The following is a 24082-nucleotide window of genomic DNA, read 5'->3' on the forward strand; positions in this document are numbered from 1 at the left end:
TAATAGGAAATGATTTTCAGAAAATATGGTTTTATAAAAATAAAATATTTATTAATTTGCTAACAGGTCCCTCAGTTAATTAGTTACCACAGTAAAAGTAATACCCTCATTTGAATTGATGTGACTATTGATGTTCCCTCTGTTTTGATAACTGATACACTTCAATATTTTCATCATTTCTCAACACCATCTTCATCCTTCCCAAAGCAGAACATTCCAGAGAAAGAGAAGTGTGAGAGACTGAGTGGCGGAGACGACGAGAGTGATCGACGGTGGAACGGCGGTGGAACGCGACGACGAGGACCGACGGTGGAACGCGACGACGTGAGAGAAGAAGGCGCCAGCGACCTACGGTATGTTCTTCATCTTTTCTTTTCGTAGTTTTGATCTTCAAGTATTCTCTTCTGGGGTTTGGATCTTAATGAAAGAATGGTTTTTTTCTCAGGGTTTGTGTTCTGATATCGTTCTCATATCTTTGTCTGAGTTAAAGTTTTGATGTTTTGATGTTTACGGTTATTTTTCATAACTTGTAATTACAATTATTCCGAATAGGCTGTAGATTTGAAAACCAACCTTGTATATCACATGCATGTCATTCCCCTTTCTTTGTCTGCATTAAAGGTTTGATTTTTATGTTATTTATGGTTTGTAGATTGTTATGGAACCTTGTTTATCACATGAGTGTTCTTTTTTTGGTGGGATTGAACCATATTTTATGTTGATATTGAATTTTAAACGTCTGGGTTCACATTCTTAATCTGTGCTTTGAACTGATTATTTGTGTTTTTGAAAGAGATGAGTCAAACAAGTGCTTATGGCCCTTACACACCTGGTTTCAATACTGTGATAAAGTTAAACCTGGTAATTTTTAGCTCCTTCCATTTGTGTTGGTATAGTTATATGGTTTAAACATCAATTTTAATAAGTTTTATTGGAAAAACATTAGGATGACGTGGAAGTTCCAGTAGAGTTTATTGCACAATACAAATCTATGCTGGGAAATCATGTTGTGGTTAGGGATCCTGTAGGGGGGGAGTTCACCTTTCAGTTGGTTGTGGGTAATAATGGAGGTTTGCTCATTTGATGCTGTGGTCAAGTTTGTAAAAATGTATGATTTGAAAAAGAAATCATTGGGCAGATTTCTCCTATTGTGGAAAGAAAAGTTTTCTATCAGGATATTTGATAGACTGATGAATCAAATAAGCTATGGTGCTGGCCCTTCTGTAAGGCAACCTGATGTTGGGAGTTCAGGAAAGAATGGTGAAGAGGTGGTTGTGTCTGATGTTGGTGATAAGGATGAAGTTGGTGGGGAAGTTCCAGTGGATGATGTCGGTGGTAAGGTTGAAGTTGGTGGGGAAGTTTCAGTTCCAGTGGCTGATGTTGGTGATAAGGATGAAGATGGTGTGGAAGTTCCAGTCCAGTGGCTGATGTTGGTGGGGAGATACCATTAGCTGATGTTGGTGGGCAGTTTATGGATGTGGATAACATTGAAGAGAATGATGTAATTATGATATCAAGTGATGATGAGGAGTATGATGGAATTGTGCAATTAAGTGATGAGGAGGAGGATGATGGAATTATGCAATTGAGTGATGGAGAGGAGGATGATGGTGTGGAGAGGGTTATTCATAATTTTGATAAGGTCATTAGCAGCTCTGATTCTGGTGGAGGCCAGACAATGGTAAGTACTGTTTTTAAATTGTAGTGCTACTTGTTTTTAAAATTTCGTTTGCTGTATGTGATATCTAATACAATGTTTATTTTTTTATTTTCAGGCATTGCCTAAGTTGTATGTGGTGAATCATATTAGGGCAAACTGGGAGAATATCGTTCTACAAACCCCTAGGGGTAGAACTTATAGTTGTCTGCTGAAAAGAAGGAATCCAAGGAAGATTGATACTCCAATCCACATTGCAAAGGATTGGTATCAATATGTGAAGGATCATGAGTTGAAGTATAGGGATGTTGTGCACTTTAGGCCAGTTAGCACTCACAACAATTTGGTTAATGTTACCATTACCCGTGGGCAGCCGTAGTGAGTTTGATGTTTTGTGATTTCCTATTAATGTTTTCAGTTTGGACCTTGTATGTTTTGCCTTTGTTTTGTGCAACTTTTGGACTGGCTTGATGCCCCTGGCTTGTTAGACCTTTTTGGATATGTTTTGTGCAACTTGGTGTTTTATGGATATTAGTTAATCAATGACTTTATATGTTATTAAGGTTTCAATTATTTACTTATTAGTATATTTCTGTAGTGTATAATATATGGCATCTCAATCATTCTCTTCGACACAAAGAAGAAATGGGATTGCTGATGGAAGGCTCTGTACTTGCGGCCTTACCCCAGCCCTAAAGACTTCATGGTCCAGTAGTAATTATGGACGAAGATATTTTCAATGTCCTTTGAAGGTAAACAGGGAGTTTTTGTTATGTATTCAGTTGACAACAAGGAATATATAACTTATGAACTTAAATATACGCAGGCTTGTGGGTATTATGATTGGCTTGATCCCCCTGTGCATGGGCAAGTTGTTGAAGCCCCCATGACTGCTGCTGTGACTCCTGGTCAAGTTGTTCAAGGCCCCATGACTGCTGCTGTGACTCCTGGTCAAGTTGATGATTGCTTTGAAGGATTAAAGAGGCAGAAGCTTTGATCTCTGACTACAAGAGAAGGGAACAAATGTATTTCATTGTTGTTGTTGTCTCTTTGGTAGTTGCTGTGCTACTTATTTTGTTTAAGTGATTTACACAAGCTTTGGATATGTAAAACTGTTTTTGAGAAGTGGTCACATGTATGTGTACTCTTTTTGAATTATTAACTCTTTTATGAGAAGTGCTCACATGAGTCCTCTTTTTAAACTTATCTAAATTTACATTTTTTAGTATACATAATAATTTAATGAAACTGTGTAAGTAGATGATGAGAAACCTCCCAAGATGACTATGATAAAACTATGTAAGTAGATGATGAGAAACCTCCAAAAATGACTATAATAAAACTATGACAAAAGAGCATACAAAAGAACCAAGAACATTTGCTATATTAAGTGAAAACTGGTCCAAATAAAATAGTGAGTAAGTAGTGCTCTTGTCAAACTTGACTATGATTTACTATGTCAAAAGATGTTACTATCGCTATGAAACATGTTTTCAACTGTTTTTAAGTGAAAATGGGTCCAAATAAGGTTGCTCTTGTCTAAGTTAGGTTGATCTTTCTATTGCTATGAATCATGTTTCTATTTCAATAGAAAATGGTCCAAATATATAACTAAGTTGCGCTCTTGTGTTCTTGTTTAAGTTATAGCTATTATTGCATTTGAAGAAAACATGATCTAATAAACATGATATAAGACAACCAACGCATAAAATTTATAAAAGGGTTTTTTGGCAACTAGTGCCTTAACAAGCAAAATTTGGCAACTAGTGCCTTAACCTGATGAACAAAATTTGGCAACTACAAGTGCCCTGAAAAAGGATTCAATGCGTCCACGCTTGCGCATACACAAAGATAAAGCACGGAATAAAAAATATAGATTGTGTCTAACAATAACCAAGATTACAAAATCAGCAAGTCTTTGGCACCCCTTTCTTCTTGTTTCCAGCTTCTGATATCCTGTTGTAGTACACCAATGATTTTGATAGCATAACTCCTTGAAGCAAATTATGTGAATGGAGAACAAGGTCCACAGCAAGTTTCAATCTTGTGAAGTTATCAACCTCTATCTTGTATCCATTTATCCCCATCTGGTTCATCCAAGTTGCAACAAAAACTCCACAGTCGTTTCTGCATGACAGAAAACAATTTTCAATCAGTAAGTTACATGGTTTCAAAAGTATAAAAGAATTAAATTGTTATATGTAACTTACGAATCTTTCTTTTGAACCATAAGCCCTTCTGGGATAACCATTTTGAATTCAGACACAATAGGCTTAGGGCTATCATCGATGAGATAAAATGACTGGTCTTGCAGAAGTTCTTCCAAATAAATACACTACGAGCAACAAGTTTTCTCTTAGTAACAAAATTAATAACACAAATCATGTAATCAAAAAAGTAAATTCATTATAAGGTTATACCAGTAGTTTGGTACGCCTAATTCTGGCAAGCATCCTGCCTTCTTCCGGATAGCTGTCGAGATACACTACTTGCTCATTCTTAAAGTCCAGAACTATAAGGTACCAGTGCTTATTGTCGTCGTTAACAGGAATAAATATCTGGCATAAAGCAACCATGTAGATAAAGCTCAAACAAGCTACATTTTGAATGAAATGATATGTTACACAATTATTGAGTTACCTTTTCAAGAAGGTCTACTTTCCCCATGAAATTGCCTTAATTAAAATCTTCATAGAATTAGGGTTTGTAGTCCATGACAAAATAGCTTGCTACAGTGGAAAAGAACAACTTCAGTGAACTTTATATTTCATTTCTATTAAACAGAACTTGCCATTAAGAATGAGCAGATGATATTACCGAAACATTTGTTGGGAAAAACCATATGGGTGGATTTTGATTAAAAGACCCCTCCTTCTTGGTCAACAAGCAAGCTAGCAAGTTAAGCAAATCCGTCACCAACTCTCCTTTTGGTTTCAGGCACTGCAGCACACCACGGGTTCCATCCGAGAAAGGGATTTCAGGCTTCACCAAGGCCTCTTTCCTGCCATGAACATAACATGCATATTAAATTAGCTCTTCTACTGAGTATCAAAAAATAATTTAACTACGTAAATAAAAACTCAGACATTTTACCAAGCCATGTCATCTTTATTGGCCTTCTTAAAGATATAAGATGCCACAGCCGTCTCAGCATAAGATAGTTGGAATGTGTTCTCATTCTTGAATATCTTGTTCAGGAACTACAAGATACACATGTATGACAGTCAATTTAACAAGTAAAGTTCTTAATTAATGGGTCAAAATTTTAAAACTTACCGGTGGAACATAATGAGGGGTAACTATTTTCAGGTTTTTGGGGGATTGAAAGTCAGCATTGGTAATTTGGTTTCCTGGATTTGTGTCCTGTGACGTAACAGGTGGGCTGAAAAGCTTCCTAACAAGTGAACTGTGATTTTCTGTAGATGTTGGTGCGATCTCAACGGTTTCAGTTTGGATTTCAGTATTTGGTGTTGGTAGGTCAGCAATAGGTGTTGGGAGTTCAACCGTTGGTGCAACAAACTTTTGCATGATTTTCTCTATCGCTTCAGGTATTGGTTCAACTGATGAAGATGGATCTAACTGTGTTCCTTCTGTGGGAAGAATCTGGACACATTTGGACTTTATCATTGTCTGTGTCAACCACCCAATACTAGCCATAATAGCTTCCATGTTTGCCTCCAACGTATTAAATTTCTCTTCATTAACCACTCCCTGCATTGTAAAATATAAAAAAAAAATTTAAACCTTGGCTATAGGTTTCACAGCTGTAATTTAAGCAAGGATTCAAGGTTTCCTAATTTGAATCCATTATATGAAGTTTAATTTGGCATACTACTATGGTAAGCAAGGGAATAAGATACGGAAAATTCAACTGAAGCAATTTAAGCTATTTAAGTGAAAAGTAATTCATTTTACTTCAAAACATACCTTTTTTTTCTTGTCATCTTCTTGTTGATCACCATAATATGGAAGATTCATGTTCAGCTGCAGCCCAGAATCTTGATTACTGCAAATAAGATATGAATGTCAAAAACCTACGAAACCTAATACATAAACACGACAGAACAGAAACAGAGTTTTAGATGAGTAACACTGATTACCTCGAAGATATGAGTACCAAAGAAGGGTTAGCGTTCTGATTTGGGACGGTGAAATCCAAGTCCGGCGAATTGACGGAGATGCAATCCACTTCTCGACGATTTCGCTTCCGGTGGCTTCGTCGAACAACTGGGGCTCCTTTCGTTTTCATGGTAGACATCAATCAGATGATTTTGGACCGTAAATCTTCCACTCCTTGTTAGACTCTGAATCCCATTCATAATTGAAGCAATTTTATAGTACTTGGGGGAATTGATTAAAACCCTAAACCCCTTCACGAGTTTTGAGGCTGGAAGATCAAACAACAAAGCTGCAATCAATTTTCCTCATTACTCCCCCTCTCATAACCCTATCAAGCATGCGGCCTCTCCATATTCCAATTTTGGAGCCACCGAAAGTGCTTAACTTCACCATCTCCTCACCTTCCATTTTCGAAGCTTTATGGCACCATGGTTTGGAAGTTAAATGTTTTTTAATTTTTTATATTTAACTTATTTTAGAAATAATATTTATAAATAGGTATAAAAATTATTTATTAACATTATTTATTAATAAATACTATATAAATAATATTTAATGGCCTAATATGGAGAGCGGCGGAGCAACAAGAGTCTCGGCAGAGCTTAAGAAGGATAAAGGCCTAATATGAAGCTTCGGTCTTACTTAAGCTTTAAGTTTGGCCTAATATGGAGAACGGCGGAGCAACAAGAGTCTCGGCAGAGCTTAAGAAGGATAAAGGCCTAATATGAAGCTTCGGTCTTACTTAAGCTTTAAGTTTGACCTAATATGGAGAGCGGCGGAGCAACAAGAGTCTCGGCAGAGCTTAAGAAGGATAAAGGCCTAATATGAAGCTTCGGTCTTACTTAAGCTTTAAGTTTGGCCTAATATGGAGAGCGGCGGAGCAACAAGAGTCTCGGCAGAGCTTAAGAAGGATAAAGGCCTAATATGAAGCTTCGGTCTTACTTAAGCTTTAAGTTTGACCTAATATGGAGAGCGGCGGAGCAACAAGAGTCTCGGCAGAGCTTAAGAAGGATAAAGGCCTAATATGAAGCTTCGGTCTTACTTAAGCTTTAAGTTTGACCTAATATGGAGAGCGGCGGAGCAACAAGAGTCTCGGCAGAGCTTAAGAAGGATAAAGGCCTAATATGAAGCTTCGGTCTTACTTAAGCTTTAAGTTTGACCTAATATGGAGAGCGGCGGAGCAACAAGAGTCTCGGCAGAGCTTAAGAAGGATAAAGGCCTAATATGAAGCTTCGGTCTTACTTAAGCTTTAAGTTTGGCCTAATATGGAGAGCGGCGGAGCAACAAGAGTCTCGGCAGAGCTTAAGAAGGATAAAGGCCTAATATGAAGCTTCGGTCTTACTTAAGCTTTAAGTTTGACCTAATATGGAGAGCGGCGGAGCAACAAGAGTCTCGGCAGAGCTTAAGAAGGATAAAGGCCTAATATGAAGCTTCGGTCTTACTTAAGCTTTAAGTTTGACCTAATATGGAGAGCGGCGGAGCAACAAGAGTCTCGGCAGAGCTTAAGAAGGATAAAGGCCTAATATGAAGCTTCGGTCTTACTTAAGCTTTAAGTTTGGCCTAATATGGAGAGCGGCGGAGCAACAAGAGTCTCGGCAGAGCTTAAGAAGGATAAAGGCCTAATATGAAGCTTCGGTCTTACTTAAGCTTTAAGTTTGACCTAATATGGAGAGCGGCGGAGCAACAAGAGTCTCGGCAGAGCTTAAGAAGGATAAAGGCCTAATATGAAGCTTCGGTCTTACTTAAGCTTTAAGTTTGACCTAATATGGAGAGCGGCGGAGCAACAAGAGTCTCGACAGAGCTTAAGAAGGATAAAGGCCTAATATGAAGCTTCGGTCTTACTTAAGCTTTAAGTTTGACCTAATATGGAGAGCGGCGGAGCAATAAGAGTCTAAGTTTATTAATATGAAGCTTCGCACGACCTTAAGTTTAAGTTTATTAATCTTAACTCAATTAAATACTCGCATTAACTCAATTAAATATTTATGTTTACAGTTTCATTTCAATAGTTACTTCTAGCTTAGTGGTTAGTAGCATCCTATATATCCCACATGTCCTAGGTTCGAATACTCCTATAATCAGTTTTTAATTATTTTTTTATTGCTTATCCGTATTAAATATATTATTTAACTGTTTGTTAGTAATAATGAGTGGTATCCCAGTGGTAAATATCCTCTTGTTGGTTCTACATGTCCCTGGTTCAAATCTCATGTTCTTCTTTTTTTTACCCATTTTGTACAGATTATAACATTGGTCTCTTTTTATACAAGTACTGGATTGCATAAATATGGCACAAAGATGGTACCTGAAATATTCTAAACTAAGCATTTGGATGAAAGAACTCAAAAACTATGAATTAATAATTCAGCAATAAAATTCATTGGTCCAACATTCAATCATAATAACTTCAAGACTTCATAAACAAAAAATACTTCAAAATCAGCGAGGACTTCAATAACATAGCCATATTAGTTCCCAGCAAAAATTACATGAAAAAAAACAGGTCCATTAATGGTTTAAGCAACACAATGCAATAGCAATTCCAAGCAAAATTCAGAGCCACATCCAATATTCAGTCTTCTACTAAGTGCCATAAGGCGATTGCTGGTATGAAGCAAAAGGATGGAAAGATTGTAAAATCTGGCTCGCAGGGAATTGGGGAAACAAATTGAACCCACTTGGGAAACTCATTGGAGGGGCTTCAATATCAGCTTGAGGTTGCTCAATAGTTGGTGACACCATAGCTTGGGAACTTCCAGTGTTGCGTTTAACATCCTTTTGGGTTCTTCTATCTCCCACCTAAAATTCACAGCCAAATATAAACCATAAACAACAATTTTACAACAGAACATGCCACTCAAATTTATACAACATAGTAAATATGACATATAACATGCCTTTCTTTTGGCTTTGACTGTACTCATTGAACTGGGCCCTCCATTATCTCCTCCTAATGATGGCACGGGTTGTATACAATTTAAAATATTAATGTCATACACATGGTAATTGGCTGCAAAATAATCCAATAGAAAAATTATACAAACAACTTACAGTATCAGCAGTGTTATCACCATCAATTTCAACAGATGAATCTTCATCTTCTTCAGCATCTGCAAAACTTTCTCCAACTTCATTACCCTCAAATAATGTAGGACATGTCCTGATTGTGTGGCCACCCTTTCTGCAATTAGAGCATAGCCTTTTCGTCTTCTTATACTTCTTCTTCCGTGGAGCGCCCTTTGTTTTGACAACAGCTGGGTCACCAATGACAAATAAATTGGTTGCAGCAGAATTGGGATGGCGACGTTTCTGAAATTTCATGACAAGCTTGTATATGTCCTCGATAACATTTGAGAAATCAGAAGAGTCATCAGCACCATATTCACTCAGAAAGTTGCATGCAGCAGAAATTGCACCTCTACGCAGCATTTTCATTCTATCAGTATCAACCTCCATAGCAGGGATAGATTGTAATGAATCAACCTTTGCAGTCTTCAGCCACCTTTTAGAAACAAGACTAGCAGGGAATTCATTCATGTTCTCAGTTCTCATTGCACATATAATGTGAGAACAAGGTATGCCAACATATTCAGAAAACCCACAATCACAATTAAACATGTTCTGATTCTTGTCATAAATGACCAAGAACTGAGTGTTTGGATGACGACAAATGCTAAACTTTATCATCACTGTGGTACCAATCTCTGATCGTTCAACAAGATTAGGGTTAAGTGCTCGTTGAATCATATGTCTCACTTCCCTAAACATATTCAATGTCAACAACTTTGCTGCCCCTTGTTCAATGTGACTTAAAGCAGTAATCAAGACAGGCTCACCATAACTTGACTTGAAATCAGAGGCTAACTCATTATGCCTATACTCCTCCACAGCTCTCTCAAAGTTATAAATGAAATCAAGGATGCTATTTTTGCACTGCACATACCTCTTAATAAATGAGTTAATGCCTTCACATAGAGAGGTAGTCCTGATACCGGCAAAAAATTTCTCTCGCATAAACGCAGTTGCCCACATCTACCTAGTTTCATACGTCTGTTTAATCCATTTTTCCTCACCAATACCATACTTTTCAATCACTTGCAACCATTTAGTTTCAAAACGTTCTGGAGTGAAATTCCCATAAATCAAAGTCTTAAATTCATTCAAGAAATCTGGAATCTTAATTTTCTCAAGACAGTTTTGCTGAATATGCCATCCACAAAGCCTATGAGTAGCATTAGGAAACACAACCTTCACTGCTTCACGCATAGATTTGTCTCCATCAGTCACAACAGCTTTGGGTTGCTTTCCAAACATAGCTTCATCCAAGGCTTTCAGGACCCATTTGTAAGTCTCAATGGTCTCATCACAAACCAAGGCACATGCAAAAATTGTAGTCTCCTTGTGATGATTGTAGCCAGAAAAGATAACAACCGGTTTGTTGTACTTGTTCTTCTTGTAGGTGCTGTCAAAAACAATGACATCTCCAAACGCTTGGTAATCAAGGCGACTTGTTCCATCGCACCAAAACAAGTTTTCAAGATTTTCTTCACCTGATCTTGTGAATTTGAAAAAAAACATGGGATCCTTCTCCCCCTTACGCTGCAAATAACTCAATGCACTGGCTGCATCTCCAGCACTTAAACTTATCCTTTTCTTCTTATCAACATGATTATATAAGTCCTTTTTCAGAAAACCCACCGATTCATGCCCACCTTTCTGACCCATCAAAAGCCCCATTATGTTGCAACTTCTCACCCCATACAGCTTTAGACTGTCTACTTGAGCCTTGTCACCATCAGTCAATCCCCTGAATGAGGGCATCAAATGAACGTGGGATGCAGGTGTCAACCCATGATTGTGTTCTGGTTCAAATAGCACAACCTTCCACTTGCTTGAGTCTGCATGAAAACGGACACGGAACTTTGCTGGGCAAGCCACTCTGGTAATAGGCTTTGCTTCTTTGACTCGGCTAACCTTATTCAAATGCTTCTCATGTCTCTCACCTTCCCTATTACACACCAGTTGACGACTAATAATATTACCCTTTCGATCACGACGGACATCATCTTTCCTTGCACCAAAACCTTTGAAATGGGCATAGTGTTGGTAAAATTCAACAGCATCCTTCTCAGAACAAAACACCAGCTCCCTTATCTCATCAGCTGTCAAGTCAGGGATTAATTTGCAACGATCTGGATTAGAATTCTCATTATTGCCATTGCCATCATCAGCCACTGCCACAGAATCATCATCCTCACTCATACCTCCATCATTAGACAAGTCAATAGAGAAATATTCATTCACATCTGCCATGGCAGCAAACCTATGCAACGAAACCAATAAATAAGTACAACACAAAGATTTTAAGTAAAAAAAACCTGATTTTCGAAAACAACGAAATCAATTTGGTAAACCTTAAACAAAAAAAATTTCATTCAGATTTTTTAAACCCTAAACCCACCGATTCAAAAGCCTAAACCCAAAAGCACAATACCCAAAATGTGATTTAAACCATAAACCCAGATTCAAAACCCACAAATATAAGAACCCCTTAATTTGAAATCAAACAACAACAACGAATAATAGATTAGGAAAATGCGATTTTAGAACCAAAACACACTAAACCCAGATTCAGAAACGGACCGTGCTATTTGATGAAGAAGCTGGAACGTGAAGAAGCTCGAACGACAATGAAGAAGCTGATGACGACAATGGTCCTCGTCTGCGAAAAACGAACGATGAAGAAGCTGGAAGGTGAAGAAGCTGATACTATTAGGGTTCAAGGAAGAAGAAGAAGAAAATGGGTTGAACTCAGAATACGAATAAGCTTGGTAAAAATTCTCAATGATGGTTAAAAGATAATATACAACTTTCAAACAATTGCTAAAAGGCCCCTCTAAAAATAAAATATAAAACATTTTTGATTTTCTAAAAAACAATTCAAATTTGAACAGAAAAAGAAAATTTGAAAATACTAATACACATGGCATCATATTATTTGCTAAAAGGGTTGGAGGCACCACACCCTTAAAAATAGGGAGGCATCACAGAATTTGCCTTAATTTTTTTATAAAAACCAACTTGTAAGGTGTGAAGTTTGTGGTGTATTAATTTTTTTTTCAACAATTCACTTATTTAATTGAACTTTCTTTCTCTCTTCACTCTCCAAAGCTCCAAAGCATTAATGATGCATAAAAATTAATAGTGTGGTTCTGTTCTGTTCATTTTATATTTACCAAACACGATGCACATAAAATTATTGTCCCATTCCATCCTGTTTTATTCCGTTCTGTTCCGTTCTGTTCAGTTTCCAAACACTACCTAAGGCACACCTCTCATTTGGTTCTTATTTTAAGGAGTAGAGTGAGTAGGAAAAGTGAGTTATGTAATTTTGAAAAATTGATATATGTTGAGAACAAATTTAATTCTACTAACTATATTTATTTTTGTTACAATTCTACTAACTACATTAAACACATGTCTTAAAGGGTCTTAGATAATTATTTACTTTTTATAATAAGGAATGGAGGCTGAACTTGCAAAAACATTAACAAAAAAATAAAACTAATAATTAAATGTAGGGTTGCACATGGGTTGGGTTGGATGGATTTTCAAGCTAATCAGGACCCGAACCGATCAAAACTGTTTGGGCTGGGTTGGGTTGGATTTTGTGAATTTTCACTTACGAATCCGAACCAACCCAATCCGACAATTTTCAGGTTGGTTTGGATTGATTGATTGGATCGCTATATCAAAATAAAAATAAATCTGAAATATTGAAAAATATTAAAAAACAAGTATTTCAAGTCTCTAACATGCGATTACATCATAAGTTAATAACTACCGTCTACATACATCTATACAACAACACATAACTAAACAATTACTTCAAGTTTTTAAATATGACAAGTAATTACAAATAAATTAGTTTCCAAGTCTCCTAAAAATCACTCAAATAGTAGGACTCAAAGTCTCCATAAATTACATACCCTACTAGTAGGTTAGGTAAAAAATTAAAATTATTTAAATATATATTAAATAATATATTATTATTACATGATTGGATTTCGGGTTGGGTTGGATGGATTATTATGGAATCCGATATCCGATCCAAATATGATTGGATCGTTAATAAAATCCATCCGGTGGACCCGTTGGCCAAATCCAACCCGCATTTTTACCATTGGATCGGATTGGGTTGGATGAATTTATTGGGTTGACCCGGCTAATGTGCACCCCTAATTAAATGGGAAACGAGAATGCCAAGTAATTATTCAAAGATTTAAGCATTTTAATAACCAAAAGATTTAAGCATTTTATAACAGTATTAAGTATATCAATTTAATTAGTACCATTTCAAAAAAAAAATTGATTTAGTAAAAACCATTTCATTTGCCTTTTTTTTTACAGTTTACATTTGAAATTTTCAGAGCAGGTTAGTTTGAAATTTGAACACACATTATGGCTATTATAAAGGTGAAAATTAGACCATTTTACTATTATTGCAGTTTGTAGAGCTTAATTATTTCTATTTACCAAATTGTCCTTGTCTTTCAGTCAAACAAGATCTCAATTACTTACAAGTTACAACAGTTATGTATGTACATATGTCTCCTAAGCCAGACACTGTAACGTATTCTGTTTCTTGAAAATGGCATCCCATGTAAGTCTCTCTCTTTAAGTTCAAATTGTAATGGCTGAAATTTCTGCTACTTGTATCAACTCTTTCATATTATTAATTTTCATAAATCCCCAAAGGTTGAAGCATGAATTCAACAACTTGTTTTTATTTGGTGGATGGATCACCAAGTGATTTTGAAATTCAATAATGGTATATCTATAGATGAGATTTCAAATTCGAGATCCATGTATATTTCTATTCCAGATTCAGTTACAATGTTTGCTTAAAAACTTTACCAACATCAATTCATAAATATGTAAATTTGGGTTTTGATCATTTGTGGAAGCATTGTCCCTGCTTTTGTACGTGCTAAGAGAATTTATCATAAAAATAAAAAGATTTGTTTTTGTCTTGTTTGTTCATAATTGAATCCTGCATCATTTGATTCTCTAGATCAAAAAGTACTCTGTATACGCGCATATGTTAGAATTTGGGTTAGGCTACCCTAAAAGCTAGTTTAGATGTGAAGATTGTCTTCCCAAATATAAGGGTTATCTTGGTCATATCTCTAGTTAATGTGAGACTTCTCAACAACTCCCGTATGCCCAGGAATGAATATTTTGGAGCGTGAAATTTGTTAGAATCATAGTAGTCAATCCCGGATAGCGGCGCATAGCGGTCGGCCCCTAAAGTGGGATAGCGGGATAGCGGATAGCGGGATGACCGCTATTTTGATTTTTTTAAATATAAATAACAGTTTAATTCAATATACATATAAATACTAAAACATGACAAATATTACTTAAAATTCATAACATTCATAATACCTAATAGTCATAAGGTTTAAAAACTAAAGAAGTTCAAGCCTCCAAGATTTAAAACATGAAACAACAACATTGAAATTTCAAATAAGAGTTACTAGACTCCTAGCTACATAAGAAATCATCAATCATCATCTTCTTCTAGCTCGGGATCCTCGTCATTGTCACTTTCACTTGTGTCTGTGTGGTAGATTTCTTCCCCCACCTCCTCTTCCTCTTCACTTTCCAAATCAACTTCTTCTATCACCACCCCCTTGCCTCTTCTTTGTCCCCTCCCTCGGCCTCTAGTGGTTGAAGTTAAAGGCCTAGACCTAGTAGTAGAAGATGTAGTGGCAGCATCAATTCCCCTTCTTGATGTCCTCCTAGTATATGTCAAGGGCTCATCAACACCTCCTGCATTAGCAACATCTCCCCAAGTTAAGTCATCATCTTCAAAAACCAAATCATTTTCAGCATGTTCTTCTCCATCTCCACCCATTTCTCCCAACAACCACTCATTACTATCATCAATGCCATCTAGGACAATGGGGTCAGTGGCATCACGACAATCAAATTTTTCTCTAAGAGCTTGGTTGTATTTCACATAGACTAAATCTTGCAACTTTTGATGCTCAAGACGACTCCTCTTCTTTGAGTGAATCTATATTATAATATAAAATAAATGTTAGTTTCATAATTATTTTATGAAATTCTAAAGTCTAAACTAATAATTTATAAAAATAAATAAATAGAGTATTAACTTACATGCTCAAAGATACTCCAGTTTCGCTCACAACCGGATGAACTGCACGTCAAGCTTAGTACTTTAATAGCAAGTGCCGTCAAATGAGGAGTACTTTGTCCAAAGGACCTCCACCACTCAGCTACAATGATAATGCAACATAAGTTTGTTCATGATGCTTGAAGATTTAATCTAAATATGGAGCATGATTCTCACTTACCAGGAGACATTGTTTTCCTTGCTCTTACAGCTTGTTTCTTTCCAAAGAAGCCTCCAGCCACCTTATACTCAGCCAATTCAAGCACAACTTTATCATTCACTTCATCATTCTCACTAAGTACTTCGATACATTTGTAGACACCTTCCATGATTTCTAGATTACGATCCATATCCGGATTATCATAAAAGTATTCCGGATTCAGAAAATGTCCCATAGCATGCAATGGATGGTGAAGTTGACATTCCCACCTATTATCAATTATTGCCCAAATCTCCTTGTACTTGCTTTCATTTCCTTTAAAACCACTTTTAATAGCCTCCGTAGCCCTATCCATAGCTTCATATATGTAACCCATTGCCGGCTTCCTTTCATTATCAATAAGCCTTAGGACACCCACCAATGGCCCCATAGACCTAAGACAATAAGCAACGTCATTCCAAAATGTGTTCATGAGAACCACATTTGCTGCCCCTTTCCCCTTAGTGACTTTAGCCAAGGTAGTCTTTGTCCAATCATCGGAAGTGAACATCTTTCTAAGGTTGTTTCTTTGAGTGTACAACCTTCGCAAAGTGAGAAATGTGGTGACAAATCTTGTAACTCCATTTCTAACCAATTCTGATTTGTTGGTGTACTTTCTCATGATGTTCAATGCCAAAGTATGATTATAGAAAAAGCCAACAAGACTTATACCCCTTTTGATGGTCTTTTGAACTCTTTTAAGCTTGCCAATGTCTTCTAAGATCAAATCAATGCAATGGGCAGCACATGGAGTCCAAAATAAGTGCTTCTTCTTAGCTTGTAGAATTTTACCTAAGACCCAATTCCAAATTAAAAAATTGAAATGAGCAAGAGCAACACATTATCACTAACAAAGTAATTAACAAAGTAATAGTTAACGTCACATACCGGCCAATACATAATTGCTTCCGTTGTCGGTCACCACTTGCACAACATTCTTCTCACCAATCTCCTCAACAAGGTTGTCCAAAAGAGTGAATAACTTTTCTCCGGTCTTCATGTATGAAGATCCATCAACACTCTTGACAAACATAGATCCAGCTGGGCTATTCACTAGAAAATTTATCAAAGTCCTTTGCTTCCTATCCGTCCAAGCATCGGACATAATCAAGCAACCATACTTTCCTCTCTCTTCCACATTTTTCTTCATCAAGTTTTCGGTGTATTCCAACTCCTTTTTTAGGAGGGGAACTCTCATCTCATGATAGCTTGGAGCTTTCAAGTGAGGGCCATAGTTTCCAACGGCCTCAAGCATCAACTTGAAGCTCTTTGATCGCACAACATTGAATGGAATGCTATTCCGAATAAAGAATCTAGCAATATATTGGATAGTCCTTGCTCTAGCTTCTTTATCACATGCATTAATCATGCTTGTTTGCTTCTTAGCTTTTGTCAACTTCAAGCTTGTCTCAGGATCTCTCATAAAATGTAAATCCAAGGGGCCTTTAACATTTGGCTTCTTAGGAACAGCAGAGGAAGCCCTACTTGAACTTATAGGTCTTTTCCAACTTTTAATTGACACAATTTCTTGCAAATCTTCCTCCTCTTCATCTTCATTCAATTCAATCAAGTGTTCTTGTTGCCCTTGTTTCTTAGCAAGAGCTTCCTTCAACAATAGAGCCACTTCTTCTGGAACTTTCATACATGAATTACAATCTCCCTTTTTTTTTCATTTGATGACGTTTTGCCCTTGTAATTCCTCCTGAAGTTGTCACCCCACAGACATCACATGTTACTCTCTTCCTATCATGTGGATTCTTCAAGCTATTCCACTGCCATGCTATATCAATGTTGTCTCCTATAGGCTTGTAAATCCCATTTTCAGCCCGCTTGCAATTATTTACAACTTCACTGTGGTTTGGCTAGTCAGAAGGGGATGCCATGGCTGGTCAGAAATCAGAATAGGGAGTGAGCATTACTAAAACAGAGCATTATTGTAGTGAAGAGTCAGTGAGCACAAAACCAAAAATAGAAACAGAAAGAGGGGAAAGAAGAGGAAAATGAAAAACAGAACAAAGCAAGTTAACACAACCAAAAATAGAAACAGAAAGAGGTGAAAGAAGAGGTAAACAAAAAACAGAGGGAAATAAGAGAAAAGTGGAAAAAAAAACATAGAGGGAAAGAGAGAAGAGGAAACCGAGAGAGAGAAGGAAGAAAACAAACTAACCTCGTTGGTATGTCGCCGGAGAAGAAGCTCTCGCCGGAGAGCTTGTCGCCGGAGAAGGAGAGGCAGAGGCTGAACGTACGAGCAAGGAAAAGAGGAAGAAGCAGAACGCGATTGAGTGAAACGGCGTGAATGAGAGAGTAAGGAAGAGAGGAAGAATAGAGTAGACCTAATTCCATTCAAATTACCTGTTTTGCCCCTGACTATAAAACTCCAACGGTTTAAAAATATGGGTTTTTCTGTCATTTACCGATTTGATCTGTTAGCGGCGCTACAGGCCGCGATTGTCCGCGATTTCGCCGCGATTGTCCGCGATTTCGCCGCGATTGGGCCGCGATTCGCGCCGCGACGGCCGCGACGCATTACCGCGACGCGATTTGTCAAGAATCACGGGGAGCAGCCGCTACGCGACGCGACGCCGCGATAGCGGCGCTATTTGCCGCTATTGACTACTATGGTTAGAATAAACGAGTGACACTGACACACACACACACACATATATATATATATATATATATATGTGGTTTCGAATAAACAATTTAGGATATGTTCTGACGCCATCTTAAGATTTGAGTAAAGTCTAACGTAACTCTATCTCAAAAGCTAGCTTGGAAGTAAGGATTGTCTTCTCATATATAAAAGCTATCTTGGTAATGTCTCTACTGAATTCAGCACCATGGTTCCCTACATTGAAATCCTTTATTTGACAATGCCATAACCATATTCTTACCTCACAACATGGTAAGAACTGATATCAGACGACTGGACTTCATAAAAAAATTGTCTTACGGCCATGAATCATGTAACTTAAAAAGATGTGCTGAACCTCACTTTTTACTTGCATTTTGCTTTTTATGCTTACCAATTTTGAATCTTTTAAAGCAATCTAAAGAGAGGGGAAGCTATTAAAATTTGTTTAAGGTATTGGCTATTAGCATTTTATGGTACTCTTTCATGGCTTATTGGTTTCTTGTTTCATCTGTAGGGATCATGTCCTTCAATAAAGAACATTCTTCTTTTAGACTCAGAGGGAAAGCGTGTGGCAGTTAAGTATTTTTCAGATGATTGGCCTACAAATAGCTCAAAACTAGCTTTTGAGAAATTTGTGTTCGGCAAGACTATCAAGACAAATGCTCGCACGGAAGGTAACTAAGCATCATCGAGTTTAATAAGAAGAGTTTCATTCACTTTTATCTTGAAGTCAGTGTTACTCATGACACCAAGCTGATATATTGTTTCACATTATCTACAGCTGAGATAACACTACTCGACAACAACATCATCATTTACAAATTTGCACAAGACCTGCATTTCTTTGTCACCGGAAGCGAAGATGAAAATGAGATCATTTTAGCTTCAGTTCTTCAAGGTTTCTTTGATGCAGTCACTCTTCTGTTGAGGTATATTTGGATGGTACTTTTCAATCTAAATTTTTAAAATCGATGCTCTTTTACTCATCATGTTTCTGTCATGTATATTATGTTTTTGTACCATTTACAGGAACAATGTCGACAAAAGAGAGGCACTTGAGAACTTGGATCTCATTCTTTTATGCCTTGATGAGATTGTTGATGGAGGGTAAGCATTTGTTTTACTCATAGTTTCTTATTTGCATAAAAAAAAATGACTCTTAAATGTTTTCTCCCTTGAAGGATGATACTTGAAACAAATGGACCACTTATTGCTGAAAAAGTTACCTCACACAACATGGATTCTGATTCCCCTTTGTCTGAGCAGGTAATTTGAAAACTCTGTTTAGATTCTGTTGGTAATATATGGTTACTTTTCATGTTACATTAACAAGAGTCAAGAGACATGGCTTGCCATGTAGAGTTGAGGTTGCTAGACTTATAGCACTGTTTAAGTCAGTTTATCAGATTTAATTATTGTACCCAGAAGCTATTCACATAAATTTCTCACCAGAATTAATTTTAGCTTCTTCTACAAGGATTTCTAAACATACATTTATTTTTCATACTTTACTTTTGAGGACCACAAACAATTACTAACTCTTATTTTGAAAAGGTTAATTTTGTTGTATATAAATAAATTTTGATGGAGTATTCCTTTGATCTTCAATCTAATGATGAATTTCTGATATTGCAGACACTAACTCAAGCATGGGCTACTGCCAGAGAACATTTGACAAGGACCCTTTTAAAATGATGTTTGAGCACCATATCGCATTGAATGCTGTTATAGGGGTTTTTTGGTTCTGCATTTCTGGTTTTGTTTGTCTACATTTGAATGGATTAATTTATCCTAAATAACCATGTAGTGCCAAAAACATGGAGTGAAATAGTGTCATTGAATCAAATTGAGAAAATAAATTTAGATAGCCACATCTGTACCAAGTAGTCGTCATTACTGCAAAGTGGAGATCATTCAGGGGAATCAGGAGATAGAACTGCATAAGCCATTGGATTTCAAAATGTAATTTCAACTGTTTTGCGCAATGGTAACATAGCATGATCTTTTACAGGTATATTTTGAACAGATACTTGGTAATATAAGGAAATCACACCACGATTTCTTAGTCTTTAGGTAGTTGGCAACACACAATTAACTACTCAATCTATGTCTGGAAACATTAAAGCATTGCATTTGTTCCTACATGGAGACTGATTGGGACTGATCTGCGTATCATGGCCAACCTTACTAATGCAATGTTGGTCACAACCTGAGATACCAGGCCGGGAAGAGGCATGATAAGCCCCCCGTCGGTGCCCTGGATTGTTCTCACCCCTACTCCTCTTTATGGTGACGATCAGGCTTCATGAGGGAACAAGTTTTCCTTATTTCTCAGGTTGCGACGAACATTGCACTCAGTAAGGTCGGTCGTGCTTCGCACATCATTTCTAGTCAGTCACCATGTAGGAAAAAATGCCTTCCAAAGAAGAGAAATCAAACTTCATTCGATTGTGTAGGGCAGCTTCACAGTCAATCTGTGGTACATACAAAGTTCAATTAAATTCCAAAAGAAACTTAATATCATGTGAACCTTTCTCCTTGACAGTCACAACCACTAGTGCTGCAAAAACATAGAATTGGGTGGTCCATCTTGACAATTCGTGAAATAAATTACAAAATTTAGCTCTAGAAAACTTACTTGGTAGAAAGCTGAAGCATATATCTGATACAAATGCCCTTTTACCTAATGCCCTTTTACCTTGAAACAAGGACTAGCAGAAGTGCATCAATACACTGGCCTAAACCTCCATTTGATTATTAAAATATCAACAATGAGATTGAACTCTAAATCACTTGCTCAGAAAAACATCACTGATCACGGAAGGAGATGAATTTAACTTCATCCATTAATAACCAAGGTTTTAAATTGGGTTGCGATAAACGGTCACATCATGGTTGCAGTCCTTCATATTGCAGAGCTGTCCCGGCCGAAATCACAGTCGCGTTGCGGGTTCGGAAACCTTCCAAACCTTGATGTTGCAGCTGAATTCACTGTCACAGACGTTGATTAAAAACCATGCATTCAACTGCCAATGGTCAAAATAGACTGGACTGCCTCCAGATAAACTTAAAATATTTAGGTGGCCTGGTCAAATGTAAATGTTGTCACTTGAGATATTGAACTAATGAAGTAGCAATCTGTAGGAGTAAAGGTTCAAATATCCACGATAAGGGTACATGCGTGAGAATATTGGTATTCTAAAGGACCTCCAAGAACATGAAGACATGATTTTAATCAACATAATGTCTCCAAAGACTTCTCTTTGATGTATGCCAAATTAACAGACCCTAAAACATTCAATCTTAATTTAAAGAAATATACAGGTTAATAATACACAGGAAAGTTTCCCCAAAATCAGGTTGCAACAGTTATATTTGAAACTAAAATGATGCTACACTTTAACTTTCAAGTTAGAACTACCAGTAGCATGACCTTTAGATGGTGGTAATACACTTAGCAAATTTTTAATCATCTGGTCAAGCTCCTTCAACTTGTCAATATCACCAGATTGCAGTAAAAACCTCTCCAACATTAGAAATGATGCAGCACTCATATGTCTTCCTCTCTCCAACATTTGTTTGGAGCACTCAAATGCTTCATGCACCTGACCCCTTGAACATAATCCAGTGATCAAAAGATCTAAAGCATGAGCATGAGGACAATACCCTTTCTCCACCAGGTAATTCCATAAACTAAGACTTAAATCTAGCCGAAAATTTTGACAGAAATATTTCATCAGCATCACAACTGTCCTTGTTTGCGGAACAAAATTCCTCTGAGCCATCTTCTGGTAAAGCTCACTCACACCTTCAATTCCTGTGGACCTCATTAATCCTAAGAACATCGTATGATAAGTTACGCCGTCGAGCTCAACGCGTTTCTCAATCATCTCATCCATCAAGGAAAGTGCAGATTCAATATCTTTACTTCTAAGCAATGCAGTAATTAAAGCATTATAAACACCAGTATCAACAACCAAGTTTCGCGAAGGAATCTCGTTGAACAATTGCCGCGCCTTCCCTGCGTTTTGAACAATCCCTGCTCCGTGAATCAATGTAGTTATCGTTTCGATGGTAGGAACAAATTTTCTACGTTCCATCTCCTCCAAAAGCCTCAAACCATCACCGAATCGACCTTTCTTACAGTAAGTATCGATCCTAATATTATAAGTCACATTATCAGGACTAAAACCACGCTTAACCATTTCATGATAGAAGAGCTCAACAGAAGTAACATCACCTGATTCTTTAAAACCCAAGAGCAAAATGTTCATGCTCTTGGTGTCAGGACTAAACCGCGACACCATCTTCCCGAACACGGACCTAGCCTCCTTCATCTGCCTCTGACTGCAAAAAGCTTTGAGAAGCACATTGAACTCATCAGTGCCAAATTCCCTGCCAACAAACACATCCTCCTCCATCCTCCTAAACCCATCAAGGGTATCCTCAAAAGATTGGTATTTTGCAATTTTTGAAAGCATGATGCTCATTGCCTTAAGGGTAATCAAAGAAGGGTGGGTCCTGGCGGTTTCTTGCAGCAACATCCAAGCTTTATCGAAATACCGCATCCTAGTGAGGATGTGGAGGGTCATTTCGAATGAAACATGAGATGGGGGGGACTGGGAATGGTGGAGGGTGAAGTTGAAAAACTCCAGCGCCTTGAGGCCATTGGAATGGGAAGCGAACAAGCGACCAAGAACGTTTTCAACTAAGGAAGTGGAGATGGTGGGAGGAGGGAGGTGGCGGAGGAGAGTGGGGTGGAGGGGTTGGTCAGGGAAAGGGTGGTCGTTGATGATTCTGGTGATGGTGTCTGTGTCAGGTGTGAGACATGATTGAGAGCAGAAGTTGAATGTGGAACACCATAGGTACGAGGTTGTCGTGTGGGGAATGTGAGTGTGATTCTGTTTCAGCCTGAAAAGCAATGTGAGCATTGTTGTGATGGTGAGAAGAGACACACCATGTGTGTGTTTTCAACTTTGAAACACAGAGATCGCCAACGAAACAGAGCACACCAAGGTTTTTGCTTTAGGAAAGCTAGGGATCTGGCTGAGAATTGGGGATTGGGGATAGCAAAAACGACAGCGTTTCTTTAAGTTTTTATTTTAGAGGAATTTTTTTATAGGCTTTAAATAAGTTTTTTTTTTTTTTTTTTTCCCTTTCTTGGTTACAAGAGGAAAGTTAAAGAAGAGACAGAACTAGACTACAGCGTCGAGACACATAAATGCAACAACAATAGAGGGTAGTAACTAGTAACTTCCAAACATGATGAGAGGAGTCGTTTCTAGAAGCTTGTCGGGTTAAGAAATTTGTTGCATTGTTCCTCTCTATCTAGGAATATGAACCATAAATCCAAGCTTTAGCAAATACTCTTTCCCTATAAGCCACAAGAAGAATATGATTTCCTCCGGTACTTTACTGCGCCAAATCTTGTTCCAATGACTAGCAGAAGCAGTAGGAAAACCTTCAAGCAATTCATAAGAAGATATAGGAGAGTAAACACCACCGTGAGAAGTTATCCACCAAATAGAATTCAAGGAAGACATGATGGTACTCAAGGAAGTGAGGTTCCATTCCCCACTTATCCATAAAATTCTCTACTCTAAGCAAAGTGTCAGAAATATGGACAAACAACACACGATGATAGAGCTTATACATTCCTAATCATTTATTGTACAAAAAAGAAGAGGTTCCACTTCCATCACTAAAGTTGGGCACAAAAGCCAGCCGACACGCTATTTTTGGCTTGAATAATACCCCTCCAAATATATGAAATACCATTCTTATAATTCCCTGCAATAATCAAATCATCAGACAAAAAACATCTTTGTATGAGAATTAGTGGGCCTGAATAAGTTGAGATTCCTCTTCTAGAGATGTTCATAGCCAAAAAACCAACTGATGAAATGTTCAAAGAAGTATTAAGACGAAATAAGTTTGTCTCATCCATGCATGAGATCAAGTGCTTAAGTTTGCTGATTGAAGGCTTATTACCGATTATGAACACTCAACACAAAATTTTGGCATTGGTTACCATAACAATTGTGGGTCTATAGACAACAACTATAACAATGGTAACACATGTTGGCCGGGAAAAGCCGATGAGTGCACGATGAGAGATGTCTTGTCGTCTTATGGTACTCATCATTCAAAAAATCGATAGACCATAAGAGAGACATTAGCAAAATTGCGCCGGAACTAGGCATTCCATGTTGGATTTATGTTGTATGTCTCATGGCTTCTACATATGTGCATCTATTAATATTATGCCCT

At 37.4% G+C, this 24082-nt stretch overlaps 4 protein-coding genes and 1 long non-coding RNA gene across 5 annotated transcripts; 3 read left to right on the forward strand and 2 right to left on the reverse strand.

Moving 5' to 3' along the window:
• The first annotated feature begins 11 nt into the window (after positions 1-11).
• LOC130732345 (uncharacterized) lies at positions 12-1070 on the forward strand. The gene is made up of 3 exons (XR_009017012.1): positions 12-353; positions 794-861; positions 947-1070. It is a non-coding gene; the product is annotated as an uncharacterized LOC130732345 (long non-coding RNA).
• A 156-nt stretch (positions 1071-1226) lies between these two features.
• Positions 1227-2611, forward strand: LOC130732344 (uncharacterized). The gene is made up of 4 exons (XM_057584410.1): positions 1227-1681; positions 1776-2035; positions 2256-2409; positions 2484-2611. Exons 1-3 carry the CDS (start codon positions 1472-1474, stop codon positions 2260-2262), a joined length of 477 nt encoding a protein of 158 aa, XP_057440393.1. The 5' UTR covers positions 1227-1471; the 3' UTR covers positions 2263-2409; positions 2484-2611.
• Positions 2612-9808: 7197 nt separating this feature from the next.
• Positions 9809-11089, reverse strand: LOC130715257 (protein FAR1-RELATED SEQUENCE 5-like). The gene has a single exon (XM_057565338.1). It carries the CDS (start codon positions 11087-11089, stop codon positions 9809-9811), a length of 1281 nt encoding a protein of 426 aa, XP_057421321.1.
• Positions 11090-13427: 2338 nt separating this feature from the next.
• LOC130728481 (coatomer subunit zeta-2-like) lies at positions 13428-19755 on the forward strand. The gene is made up of 6 exons (XM_057579976.1): positions 13428-13439; positions 18327-18486; positions 18594-18741; positions 18842-18919; positions 18994-19078; positions 19448-19755. The coding sequence occupies exons 1-6, from the start codon at positions 13428-13430 to the stop codon at positions 19505-19507; spliced, it is 543 nt and encodes a 180-aa protein (XP_057435959.1). The 3' UTR covers positions 19508-19755.
• Positions 19756-20576: 821 nt separating this feature from the next.
• LOC130728480 (pentatricopeptide repeat-containing protein At3g61360) lies at positions 20577-23411 on the reverse strand. Its single transcript, XM_057579974.1, has one exon. It carries the CDS (start codon positions 22741-22743, stop codon positions 21205-21207), a length of 1539 nt encoding a protein of 512 aa, XP_057435957.1. The 5' UTR covers positions 22744-23411; the 3' UTR covers positions 20577-21204.
• Positions 23412-24082: the final 671 nt, after the last annotated feature.

The sequence above is a fragment of the Lotus japonicus genome, chromosome 1 (genome assembly GCF_012489685.1).
Source record: "Lotus japonicus ecotype B-129 chromosome 1, LjGifu_v1.2".
NCBI lineage: Eukaryota > Viridiplantae > Streptophyta > Magnoliopsida > Fabales > Fabaceae > Lotus > Lotus japonicus.